Source organism: Entelurus aequoreus, linkage group LG03, assembly GCF_033978785.1.
Source record: "Entelurus aequoreus isolate RoL-2023_Sb linkage group LG03, RoL_Eaeq_v1.1, whole genome shotgun sequence".
Taxonomy (NCBI): domain Eukaryota; kingdom Metazoa; phylum Chordata; class Actinopteri; order Syngnathiformes; family Syngnathidae; genus Entelurus; species Entelurus aequoreus.
Genome location: NC_084733.1, coordinates 60,583,266 through 60,596,703, shown reverse-complemented (window position 1 = coordinate 60,596,703; position 13,438 = coordinate 60,583,266). Strand labels below are relative to the sequence as shown.

Below are 13,438 nucleotides of genomic sequence, written 5' to 3'. Positions count from 1 at the left end.
AATGACAATGTATAAGCTACAGTATATGATTCAATTAACATACTGAAATGTAATACACAATATGTAAACATTAGCTTTACACAAATATACAGCATTATCACCAAACAAATACTGCTGAGTGTTGAAACTATTTCGATGGTGGAAATATGTGACCGGCAGCCATTTTAAGTCCTCAAACATCCATTAAATTAGTGCACAAAAATCGTTTTTCAATACACATCTTACTATCAAATTTAGCCACTTTCCACCTTCATATTGAGTTATATAAACAAGTTAAACAGTTTACTTACAGACTTATCTTTTCCAAGGCTTGTAAGAGCTAACACAACTCGTCTACTTCTCATTGTTTATGAACTGGACTAACTCGTGAACCGGAAGTGCCCAAACTAATGACACGCAGCATTTCCCATCGCCACAAGGTGTCAGTAATAGTCCACAATCAAACGGGCATAACACTCCCCGCTTGGTATAATGTTTTATACCACTATACAGTCTCTTTACGAAGGAGAAAACACGACCTTTGAAACAAGTCTAGTGTAGAATTCTTGGAGTACCTTGTCGGAGATCTTGACGTCTACTTTTCTTACTTTGTTGTCATGGCTGTTGATAGACTTGACGATGAGTCCAGTGGGCCATTCATTTCTTCTCACCTGGCCATCTTTCAGTAGTACTAGGTCTCCAACTTGCAGGTTAGGCCTTTCTGCATACCATTTTCTCCTAGGTTGTATGGTTGACAGGTATTCTTGTTTCCATCGCTTCCAGAATCTATCAGAGAGAAGTTGGACTTGCCGCCATTGTTTTGAGTGGATGTCTTTCACATTGAAGTCTCCTGGCGGTGCCGATATGACGTCTCTCTTCTGCGTATGATAAAGGGATGAACGACGCTTTGATGCTTGTTCCCGATTGTTTGAGAGGTGGCGACGAGGTGATCGAAAGGGTAACGGGAAAACCCAAGTCTTTGACTCATCTTTGCATAGTTCTTTGTTCATAATGTCAAGGAATGCTTGACCATCACGAGACAAACCCGTTTTATCGTCATTCTTAGCTTTTTGAAAAACTTGGCTGCCGAGGTTGTCCATCTCCTCCAGATGTTTGGGGGGTTGCAGACCATGGCACGGATTAGGGCTGCTGAACTTTTCACTGACACGGATGGTGTTAGAACATGGATTTAGAAATGTTTCTCGTCCATTGTGCGGCAGATTATTCCTGACGACATTGATGTTTTCTGGTTTATGAGCTCCTCCAAGACATACTTCCCAGACTATGACCCACCCTAGGTCAAGACGTTGTGCATAAGGTGCCTCGTCAGGTCCGTTGTACTGCTCCCTTACTTTATGCACTCGGATAATATCTCTTCCGAGTAAAATCAAAATTGCTGCATTGGGGTCAACTGCTGGTATCTTTCCTGCCAGTGGAGCTAGATGAGGATGATGCTGAATAATCTCTGGTGATGGGATCGACGATCTGTCATCGGGCATCATGTCGCATTCTATAAGTGTGGGGAGAGGTACTGTGGTTTGCATGTCCAATGACTCTATAATGAAGTTGCATGCATGTCTTCCTGCTGTCTCCATTACCCCAGAACATGTCCTCAGTGTGTATGGTGCTGAATCTGATTTGATGCCGAAGAGATTGAAGAAATCTGTTTTAGCAAGGGATCGGTTACTTTGCTCATCCAGGACTGCATACATTTTGACAGCTTTCTCTCTTTGGCCAGCAGGGTATGCTCTGACTAAACACATTTTGGAACAGGATCTTGAAGTCACTGAATTGCCACAGATCTCAGTACACTTTGACGTCACTGATGGTATGAGATCTTCATTATTCTCCCCGCTTTGATCTTCCTTCACTGGGGAATTCTCTGTTATTGTTGGTGGACCAGGGTGAAGCGCTGTGATGTGCCTAGTGCTGTCACACTCTTCACATTGCACGGCTTTTTCACAATCCTTTGCCATGTGTCTTGTAGATGCGCAACATCGATAACAGATGTGTTGCTCTTTTAGATAAGCCTTTCTTTCTTTGAGTGGTTTGTTTCGGAAGCCAGGGCATTTACGTAGAGGGTGAGGCTTATTGTGGATGGGACATATTTTATCTGGGTCTTCAGATTTATTTTCTTGGAAGTTGTACTTAGCTTCAGGTACTGTTGCCACTTCAGTTTTCTTTACGGACACTGGTGTCCTGTAATTCGGTTGAAGTCGTTCTTGTCTAGCATTAGTTACGTTACCACTGGTGACACATGCAAAGCTGGGATCATTACGGATCCTATCTTCTTCCATAATGAAGTTGACAAAGAAGTGAAATGGTGGATAAGCCACCCTTTTGTCCCTTTTGTATGCTGAGCCTGCACTAACCCATTTTTCTTGGAGACGATATGGTAGCTTGATCAGGATGGGATTAATGCCATGAGCTGTGTCAAGATGAAGAAGACCGGGTAAGAGTTCATTTGACTTTGCTGCGTCCAACTCAAGAAGGAGGTCCCCAAACTCTCTCAGTCTTTGGTTGTCTGTGTTTGAGATATGTGGGAAGTTCTCAAGTTTTTTAAGTAAAGCATGCTCAATTATTTCAGGTGCTCCGTATGACTCCTCTAGCCTCTGCCACACCATTTCGACCCCAGCTTCTGGATTGTGTATGTACACGGCTCTTAATCTCTTAGCTTGTTCTGCTGATTGAGGTCCAAGCCATTTAGCCAGCATATCCAATTCCTCGCGTGCACTGAGATATAGGTCCCTTGTGGAGCCGATGAATGATGCCTTCCAGGCCCAGTAATTTTGTGGTTGGTCATCAAACTTGAGAAGACCAGAGCTAACCATCTCTTTAGCCAGGTCTGATGCACCACGATTGTCGAAGGAAGTTGCTCCTTGTGCGGAAAAGTGATGAGGCTGGGTATGGTGGATTTTTGATATGAAGAATCTATCCTTTGGGTTGCATCATTCCTTGTGAAGGGGTCTTTTGATGGACTTGCAGTAACACGAAGCGGTGGAGTCCCCACGTCTCCCCGATGTGGTTGTTTGTGGTGCTGGACAGGTAGGTAATTGGGCACATGGTACTTTACATGATCCATCTCTTGTTTATTAGCCGTTGTGTTGACCTTAACATCTTCATCGTTGTCCATTGTCTGCTGGCGCGCTGAGGAAGAGGTCAGTATTGGCTGATTTAAAGAATGGAGTGAGTGTTGGCCATGAGATGCCTCTGACAGTTGCTCCACAAACTCTTTAGTGCGTTCTACTGGGCTTAGCACTGGCATATTAAAATCAAATTGGCTTCTTTGGATATCACTTTCTTCTTGAGCTGATATGTCTAAAACATGTGCTTCAGCTGCTGCTGCTTCAGCAGCTTTTGCTGATTTTACAGGAGCAGATTAGCTTGTATTTCCGCTTGCTGTTTTAACATTTCTGCTTCTTTATGTGCAAAGGAAAGTTTAACATGTGCACTTTCTGCTTTAGCACGTGCTTTTGCAGCAGCAACGCTCACTGACGTCATCCGACTTGAGTGAGATGAATGTGACGATCTTGAACTTCTTTCATGTTCGCTTACATCTTCTTTTGAATGCTCCATGGTGTGCTGTTTACCACTGGATGTTGAAGAAAATGCTGCGTTATGTCTCTGTGAAGCCCGCTGTGCTTTCAGTCTTTTTACTGTTCTGCCCTCACTATATGTGTTGAGGTTGTACAGCTTGGCAGACAGCTAACAACCAATTCAGGACGTTCTAATAAAGTTCCAAAGCAGATTAATCCATTTAGGCTCTTTATTGTTGTTGATCTTGCTTTGTCTTGCACTGGACTTTTATTTTTTATTATTTTGTAAAACTGAAATACACACAATGACAATGTATAAGCTACAGTATATGATTCAATTAACATACTGAAATGTAATACACAATATGTAAACATTAGCTTTACACAAATATACAGCATTGCCACCAAACAAATACTGCTGAGTGTTGAAACTATTTCGATGGTGGAAATATGTGACCGGCAGCCATTTTACGGAAATTTCAGTTTTTGGTCCGGCCCTCACTGACTTGGGACCATTGCAAAATCATGTGCGTCCTAAAGTCACCAGCCTTGGCGTCACTATAGACAGCGATTTTAAATTTGACAAACAAGTCAATAGCGTTTTAAAATCGTGTTTTTATCATCTTCGTCTTTTAGCAAAGGTAAAACCATTTTTATCTTTTAACCTTTTTGAACAAGTCGTGCATGCTTTTACTTCAAGTGGCCTGGACTACTGCAATGCACTTTATGCTGGAATTAGCCAAAAAGCTCTCTCCCGGTTGCAGTTAGTCCAGAACGCGGCAGCACGACTTTTAACAGGGGCCAGGAAACGTGAGCATATAACCCCAATTCTTCGGAGTTTGCACTGGCTCCCTGTTCATTTTAGAATTTATTTTAAATCCTTGCTGTTTGTTTTTAAAGCTTTACATGGACTGGCACCTCAGTATATCTCGGACCTCATCCAAATTTACACACCTGCGCGCGCTCTGAGGTCCGAGAGCCAGCTCCAGCTCGTGGTGCCCAGGACGAGACTTAAAACCAGGGGAGACAGGGCCTTCTCTGTGGTCGGCCCTAAACTCTGGAACACTCTGCCCCTCCATGTTCAAACTGCTCCCACAGTGGAGTGTTTTAAGTCTCGTCTTAAGACCCACTTTTATGCTTTGGCTTTTAACACTACGTGAGTTGTGTGGTCTTCTGTCCTCTGTTGTCCTGTGTGGTTAGGGTTAGGGTTATACATTTTGATGTCTATTTTACTGTTTTAATTGGTTTTACCCTTTAAAATAGTTTTTAATCATATTTATTTTTTATGTTGTCTCTGTATTGGTTTTCTATTCATGTATTCTTTGTTTTTATTCAGTCATTGGTGTAGCATAATATTGTTTTTAATATTATTTTTAATATTGTTTTTAAGATGGCTGTGCAGCACTTTGGAAACATTCTTGTTGTGTAAATGTGCTATATAAATAAAGTGGATTGGATTGGATTGGATTTAAGTCCTCAAACATCCATTAAAGTAGTGCACAAAAATCGTTTTTCAATACACATCTTACTATCAAATTTAGCCACTTTCCACCTTCATATTGAGTTATATAAACAAGTTAAACAGTTTACTTACAGACTTATCTTTTCCAAGGCTTGTAAGAGCTAACACAACTCGTCTACTTCTCATTGTTTATGAACTGGACTAACTCGTGAACCGGAAGTCCCCAAACTAATGACGCGCAGCATTTGCCATCGCCACAAGGTGTCAGTAATAGTCCACAATCAAACGGGCATAACAAGGCCCATTTCCAGTAACTATCACTCCAGTGTTCTAATGGCATAATGTGTTTGCTCATTGGCTCAGAAGGCTAATTGATGATTAGAAAACCCTTGTGCAATCATGTTCACACATCTGAAAACAGTTTAGCTCGTTACAGAAGCTACAAAACTGACTTTCCTTTGAGCAGATTGAGTTTCTGAAGCATCACATTTGTGGGGTCAATTAAACGCTCAAAATGGCCAGAAAAAGAGAACTTTCATCTGAAACTCGACAGTCTATTCTTGTTCTTAGAAATGAAGGTTATTCCACAAAATTGTTTGGGTGACCTCAAACTTTTGAACGGTAGTATATATATATATATATATATATATATATATATATATATATATATATATATATATATATATATATATATATATATATATATATATATATATATATATATACGTACATACACATACATACATATATATACACACACATATATATATATATATATATATATATATATATATATATATATATATATATATATATATATATATATATATATATATATATATATATATATATATATATATATATATATATATACGTAAATACACACATACATACATACATATATATATATATATATATATATATATATATATATATATATATATATATATATATATATATATATATATATATATATATATTAGAGATGCGCGGTTTGCGGACACAACCGCGGAGTCCACGGATCGGGCGGATGCATGACGAAAAAAATAGATTTTAATTAGATTCGGGCGGGTGGCGGTTGAACCAATTCTCTCGAATGTCTGCTGATTTTCACCCAATCAACAATAATAAGGGCGTGCCGTGTTGGTACTGCCTTTATCACCCTCTACAACATGTACAGCCAGCGTGCTAGCCCAGCCACATGTTGTACGCAGCATCTGCTTGCACACGTAAGTGACAGCAAGGCATACTTGGTCCACAGCCATACAGGTTACACTGACGGTGGCCGTATAAAACAACTTTAACACTCTTAATATGTGCCACACTGTGAACCCACACCAAACAAGAATAACAAACACATTTCGGGAGAACATCCGCACCGTGAGACAACATAAACACAACAGAACAAATACCCAGAACATCTTGCAGTCCTAACTCTTCCTGGCTGAAATATACACCCCGCTACCACCAAACCCCGCCCCCCGCCCACCTCAACCGACGCACGGAGAGGGGGGGGGGGGGGGGGTTGATGTGTAGGGGCGCAGTGTAGGGGGGCGTGGTTTGGTGGTAGCGGGGGGTGTATATTTCAGCCAGGAATATATATATATATATATATATATATACATATATATATATATATATACATATATATATATATATATATATATATATATATATATATATATATATATATATATATATATATATATACATATATATACACATATATATATATATATACATATATATATATATATATATATATATATATATATATATATATATATATATATATATATATATATATGTATATTTGTAATACATGGACTTCAGCTCAGCATTTAATACCATACAGATACAATACCAACAGACTAAAGACCAAGCTTTTAGAACTGGGAAAATCCAACTCTGTCTGCCTTTGGATCAAGGACTTCCTGTCGGACCGCTCCCAGAGGGTGAAGGTAGGCCCCCACATCTCCACAGGCCTTAGCCTAAACGTCGGCTCGCCTCAAAGCTGTGTGCTGAGCCCCCTACTCTATACCCTCTACAAAGCCATCATCAAGTAGGCTTCCTGTGCACCTAAGATGCCACTTTAAGGTTTTACTACTTACGTATAAAATACTACACGGTCAAGCTCCTGCCTATCTTGCCGATTGTATTGTACCATATGTCCCGGCAAGAAATCTGCATTCAAAGAACTCCGGCTTATTAGTGATTCCCAGAGCCCAAAAAAAGTCTGCGGGCTATAGAGCGTTTTCTATTCGGGCTCCAATACTATGGAATGCCACTCCCGGTAAAAGTTAGAGATGCTACCTCAGTAGAAGCATTTAAGTGTCATCTTAAAACTAATTTGTATACTCTAGCCTTTAAATAGACTCCCTTTTTAGACCAGTTGATCTGCCGTTTCTTTTCTTTTCTTTTCTACTCTGCTCCCAACCCGGGGCAGACTGCTAACCTGTGCATCGGATGGGGACATCTCTACACTGCTGACCCGTCTCCGCTCGGGATGGTTCCTGCTGGCCCCACTATGGACTGTACTTTCGCTGATGTGTTGGACTTTCACAATATTATGTCAGAACCACTCGACATCCATTGCTTTCGGTCTCCCCTGGAGGGGGGGGTTACCCACATATGCGGTCCTCTCCAAGGTTTCTCATAGTCATTCACATTGACGTCCCACTGGGGTGAGTTTTCCTTGCCCGTATGTGGGCTCTGTACCGAGGATGTCGTTGTGGCTTGTACAGCCCTTTGAGACACTTGTGATTTAGGGCTATATAAATAAACATTGATTGATTGAGTTGTGGGGCTCATCTTTGGGGGAGATGAGTCGACTTACCAGATGGAGCAGCTGTCAATGAGGTGTTCAGACAATAACCTTGTCCTGAACACCTCCAAGCTTGAAGGAAAATGGGCTGCATGGTCGAGTCGCCAGAAGAAAGCCATCACTCCAAATGACTTTGTTCCAGAAGTATTGAGGCTTGTCTCTGTCACTAGGGCCAATTTAGTATTGGAAATCAACCTATCCCCAGGTGCATGTTTTTGGAGGTGGGAGGAAGCCGAGTACCCGGAGGGAACCCACGCAGTCACAGAGAGAACATGCAAACTCCACACAGGATTGAACTCAGGACCTTCGTATTGTGAGGCACATGCACTAACCCAGTTTCCATGCAATGCTCAGTCATTCACAAACAAGGATGTGTGTGTGTGTGTGTGTGTGTGTGTCACCACTTTGTGAACAAATGCGTTAGCAAATTGTCCAACAGTTTAAGAACAGGGCCACGGGAACCACCCACAGGGACACCAACGATGGAGATGGAACAACCAGCAACCACCCTGTCGAATCCTCCCCCTGAGAGAAGGGGAAAATATATTTTTTAAATAATAATAATAAAATATAAAAAATAAAAATAAAAATATAGTGATTAAAAAAAATTAAATACAAATAATAATAATAATAAAAATAAAAATTATATATATATACATATATATATATATATATAAATTAAAAGAAGATCACAGACACGCTGACACACAAGGTCACTACCCCAGCAGCTGGCCGACTTGCAGCAGCACGGAATACGGAAAACCTTGCAGTGCACCAAGCTACCACAATAGACGCGGGGACTAGACCCAGCAGGCCCCAACCAAGAGGGGCACCCGGAAGGGATGGACGGTAGGACCCAGGAGCTCCAGACACACAGCCCGGATGCAGGAGCCTGAGGCGCTAACCCCCGCCTGACAAGGAGGCCCAGAGCGTACCCCCAGAAATATATATATATGTACACACACACACACACACACACACACACACACACACACACACACACACACACACACACACACACACACACACACACACACACACACACACACACCTATGTACAGTCGTGGTCAAAAGTTTACATACACTTGTAAGGAACATTATGTATGGCTGTCTTGAGTTTCCAATCATTTCTGCAACTTTTATTTTTTGTGATAGAGTGATTGGAGCACATACTTGTTGGTCACAAAAAACATTCATGAAGTTTGGTTCTTTTAAGAATTTATTATGGGTCTACTGAAAATGTGACCAAATCTGCTGGGTCAAAAGTATACATACAGCAATGTTAATATTTGCTTACATGTCCCTTGGCAAGTTTCACTGCAATAAGGTGCTTTTGGTAGCCATCCACAAGCTTCTGGTTGAATTTTTGACCACTCCTCTTTACAAAATTGGTGCAGTTCAGGTAAATTTGTTGGTTTTCCGACATGGACTTGTTTCTTCAGCATTGTCCACACGTTTTAGTCAGGACTTTGGGAAGGCCATTCTAAAACCTTAATTCTAGCCTGATTTAGCCATTCCTTGACCACTTTTGACGTGTGTTTGGGGTCATTGTCCTGTTGGAACACCCTAACTGCTCCCAAGACCCAACCTCCGGGCTGATGATTTTAGGTTGTCCTGAAGAATTTGGAGGTAATCCTCCTTTTTCATTGTCCCATTCACTCTCTGTAAAGCACCAGTTCCATTGGCAGCAAAACAGAAAATATGAATTAAAAATAATAAATGAATAAAAGCCTCACACCCTCAGCGAGGTCTCTGCCCGGGAATGGCAGGCCACCAGATCGCAGCCCCCGCAACCCGAGGAGGCAATGAGGGGGGCGCGTACCATCACTTTTTAGAAGTTGACCAAAGGAGCATCCACCGGGCTGAGGTTTGGTATGAGTTTTGACAAGTAGGTGACAAATCCCAGGAAATGGCGGACACCATCTTTGTCTACTGGAGGTGTCGTGTTGCACAGCCTCCATTTTGCTGGGTCTGGCTTTTAAACCATATGTAGGTCACCTCATAATGATGTCTGCCTAACAAGGCACATGTTAAAATTGAGTTTGAGATTAAAGTTTGTTGCTCTTTCAACTACTTGATGCCGGATTGCTTCATGTTCATGTACAGTCAGGATGTCATTTATCACACTAATGGCTCCTGTTATGCCCTGAATCGTTTCTTCCATGATGCCCTGGAATATTTCAGTTCAAAAGGCAGCCTTAGCCATTTGTACCGACCGCTTGGTGTGTTAAATGTTGTGAGGAATGATGATGGTTCATCCAGCTCCATTTGCAGAAAACCTGATTTTGGCACCATGAATCATAGAGATGACTTCTACGGTACGCATGGGGTGATGTTCTCACTTTATGACTTTATTTAGGTCTCTGGGGCCAATGCAGATTCTTATCTTGCCATTGCGCACTGCAGCAATCATGGAACCCTACGATTCTGTTGGACACTCTACTTTTGTGTTGAATCCATCCTTTTTCATTTCCTTTAACTGCTCTATATTCCCCCTTGGTGCAGGATGCACCACACCCTTGACATCTGGGTCTATTTCACTCGAGTAGGTGCCTACAAGAGTTCCTGTAGTGTAGGTTAGTTCAGGGAAGTGCAGCCGGAACACCGAGAAGCGGTGACATTTTTGTTCGTGTTCGTGACATCAGGAGCAGCTTGCAATTTGTCAATGCGCATTATCGGCGTTGCTTTTCAGCTGTGTCACCGCTGAGCACATATTCTTGTATAACATCCACTATTTCATGCTCTGCATTCACTTTTTGTGATTTGTCTTTTGTTGGGAGGACAACTGCAGCTATAGGTTTTATTTTGTGCTTGGAGTATGACTCTGCTGGAGAGTTTTAATTCAAGTTGCTGATATCCGCTTAAAGCCAGTGTGTTGCATCTTGCACCTGTGTCCATCCTAAACACAACTTCCTGTGACATCACATCAACAGCTACTCTCCATGTTTTTTGATTGATTGAAACTTTTATTAGTAGCTTGCACAGTACAGTACATATTCCGTACAATTGACCACTAAATGGTAACACCCGAATAAGTTTTTCAACTTGTTTAAGTTGGGGTCCAAGTAAAACAATTCTATGTATCACCTGGATCATCTTCAGACTGTTAGATTTATGTTCAGTACTTCCTCCTCATACCTCACTGGTTCAACGCTCAATGAGTTTCTGACACATTTTTGACACACAGTGGTTTGGTTATTGGCATTTGAACACAGAGTCTTTTGCAGGTCATTTTCCTTGATTTCATTTGTGCATGGGGTCTTTTCCACAACTTGAGCAGTTCCTTACACGCTTGTCTGGGGCTTGGGCTTGTCCCGTGGGTTTAGCCTGTCTTTTGCTGTGTATTTTCTCTTTGGGGACAAAATTATTTGATTTTGCAATCACTGTGGACACTTGAGTCTTTCTCTCTATTTTCATTTCTTTATGGGAGAGTTCAAACTTTTGAACAATTTTAATGGCTTTAGGCATTGTTAAATCATCTGCTTTATAAGCACCTCTCTTGCACACACTTTTCTTTCACTCCTGCTATGATGGCATCAATTAACATGTCATTTGGGTCAATGAGCCTTAAATGCTTCATTTAGACCTTGTTTCCTCTGCTTAAAAGCATGTCTGGCTATTTGTTTGATTTTTCTTGGCCTGATATAACTTGCAAACTCCAAAACTGCAGATGGGTCATCGTTTTATAGACTTCCCTACCTTGTTCACCGATGCCTAGCCAGCCTGCCTTCTGCTTGGCTTTTAGCTCCAAGAGACGACCAGCGAAGACAAAGGTGACGTGAGTCTGGAACCCTTTATACAAGTCCGGAGCTTTCCAGTCAATCTTCGGATAGTCCAACTGTGATGATGCCATTTCATCACTTATGACTCCATGTAAAATAATGTACGCTACAACGCGGCTTGCATGAGCTTACTGTGTAACTACTATTATTTTTGTTGTCCGGCGCCTGTAACACTCCGCAACATTGGTGTGTATGCTACGGAACAGACTTGAGTGAAAAATGCTCACATTCGATGGCGTCTGGCACATTGGAGAGGTGTTCTCTTCACGGATGAATCCTGGTTTTCACTGTTCAGGGCAGTGGCAGACAGCGTGTGTGAAAGCTGTTTGCTGATGTCAAAGTTGTGAATCGAGTGGCCCATGGTGGGAGTGGGATGATGGTATGAGCAGGCGTGTGTTATGGACAACGAACGCAAGTGCATTTTATTGATGGACAATTTGAATGCACAGAGATACTGTGACGAGATCCTGAGGCCCATTGTTGTGCCATTCACCCGAGACAATCACCTCATGCCGCATGGCCCCATGTTGCAAGGATCCGTACACAAAAAACATCCCAGTTCTTGTATGGACAGCCTGCTCACCGGACATGTCACTCATTGAGCAGCTTTGGGATCCTGTGGATCGTATACGACAGCGTGTTCCAGTTCCTGCCAATAATCAGCAACTTCACACAGCCATTGAAGAGTGAACCAACATTCCACAGGCCGCAATCAACTCTATGCGAAGGAGATGCGTTGCACAGAGTAAGGCAAATGGTGGTCACACCAGATGCTGACTCCTTTTATGACCCCCAGGATCCCCAATAAAGCAAAACTGCACATTTCAGAGTGGCCTTTTATTGTGGGCAGCCTAAGGCACAGCTGTGCAATAATCATGTTGTTTAATCAGCATCTTGATATGCCACACCTGTGAGGTGGATTATCTTGGCAAATAGGTGCTCACAAACAGATTTAGACAGACTTGTGAACAATATTTTTGAGGAATAGGGTGGATTATCTTGGCAAATAGGTGCTCACAAACAGATTTAGACAGACTTGTGAACAATATTTTTGAGGAATAGGTCTTTTGTGTATGTAGTACAAGTTGGAGATCTTTGAGTTCAACTCATGAAAAATGGGAGCAAAACAAGTGTTGCATTTATTTTTGTTCAGTATAGATCAATAGCTTTTGTTCAATTCTGCAGTGTACATTGTTACAGAACAAGTCATTTAGTTTTTAAATGATCTTTTTCATGCGTGCCAAATGTAACAGTAATTTGTGGTATTTCAGATCAAATCAAATGTGTTCCACTTGGTCTGCAGCATTTCACCATCATTTCACTTTATTTTTCACAAGCGTTCTTATTAATGTTGTATGCTGCTAGACTATGTTCAAGTAATGTGCGACTGCACCACCTGCTGGCCATTTACAACTATGCTCATTCATGTCTGCTTACTTCCGGTCCAAGTCAGAGACCGAGGCTTGTGAAAAAACAAACATACCTTCTTAGGATTCACATTGCTCTTTTTATAAATATTTTTATATTTCTTTTAGAGAAATAACACGTTTCACTAATAAACCAATCTACATTTGACACATTCAAGTACTTCCATTTAATTTAAGGACTGATATTTAATTGAAACAACAACAGGCACAGTGACACTGAACTCCAGGAGCACGGTATCTCATCTGACGATGTACTGGTGTGTACGAGATACGCACGTGCTGGACGTCACATGGGTTCGCCAGGTCCAGTCCAGCCTACACTTGGCTCAGAAAATGAGCCTGACCGTTGTCTTCCAGGCGGCGGGTGAGGATCTCACAACCCGTGTCCGTCACCAGCAGGGTGTGTTCAAACTGGGCCGAATGCTTTC

At 41.6% G+C, this 13,438-nt stretch overlaps 2 protein-coding genes across 2 annotated transcripts in view; both read right to left on the bottom strand.

The window, feature by feature from the left end:
• LOC133645730 (uncharacterized) lies at positions 1-5,248 on the bottom strand. Its single transcript, XM_062040588.1, has 2 exons — positions 5,110-5,248; positions 1-3,806 (listed from the first exon to the last, which is right to left on the bottom strand). Exon 2 carries the CDS (start codon positions 2,808-2,810, stop codon positions 498-500), a length of 2,313 nt encoding a protein of 770 aa, XP_061896572.1. The 5' UTR covers positions 2,811-3,806; positions 5,110-5,248; the 3' UTR covers positions 1-497.
• A 7,444-nt stretch (positions 5,249-12,692) lies between these two features.
• Positions 12,693-13,438, bottom strand: part of metap1 (methionyl aminopeptidase 1) — a 108,427-nt gene continuing 107,681 nt past the window's right edge. Inside the window, exon 11 of the mRNA XM_062042330.1 lies at positions 12,693-13,438. This exon is cut by the window's right edge and continues 54 nt beyond it. Within this exon, the coding sequence (XP_061898314.1) occupies positions 13,326-13,438 (113 nt within the window). The 3' untranslated portion in view covers positions 12,693-13,325.

Coding starts and splice junctions, on each gene's coding strand:
- LOC133645730 (XM_062040588.1), bottom strand. CDS start 2,810: ATGGTTAGCTCTGGTCTTCTCAAGTTTGATGACCAACCACAAAATTAC.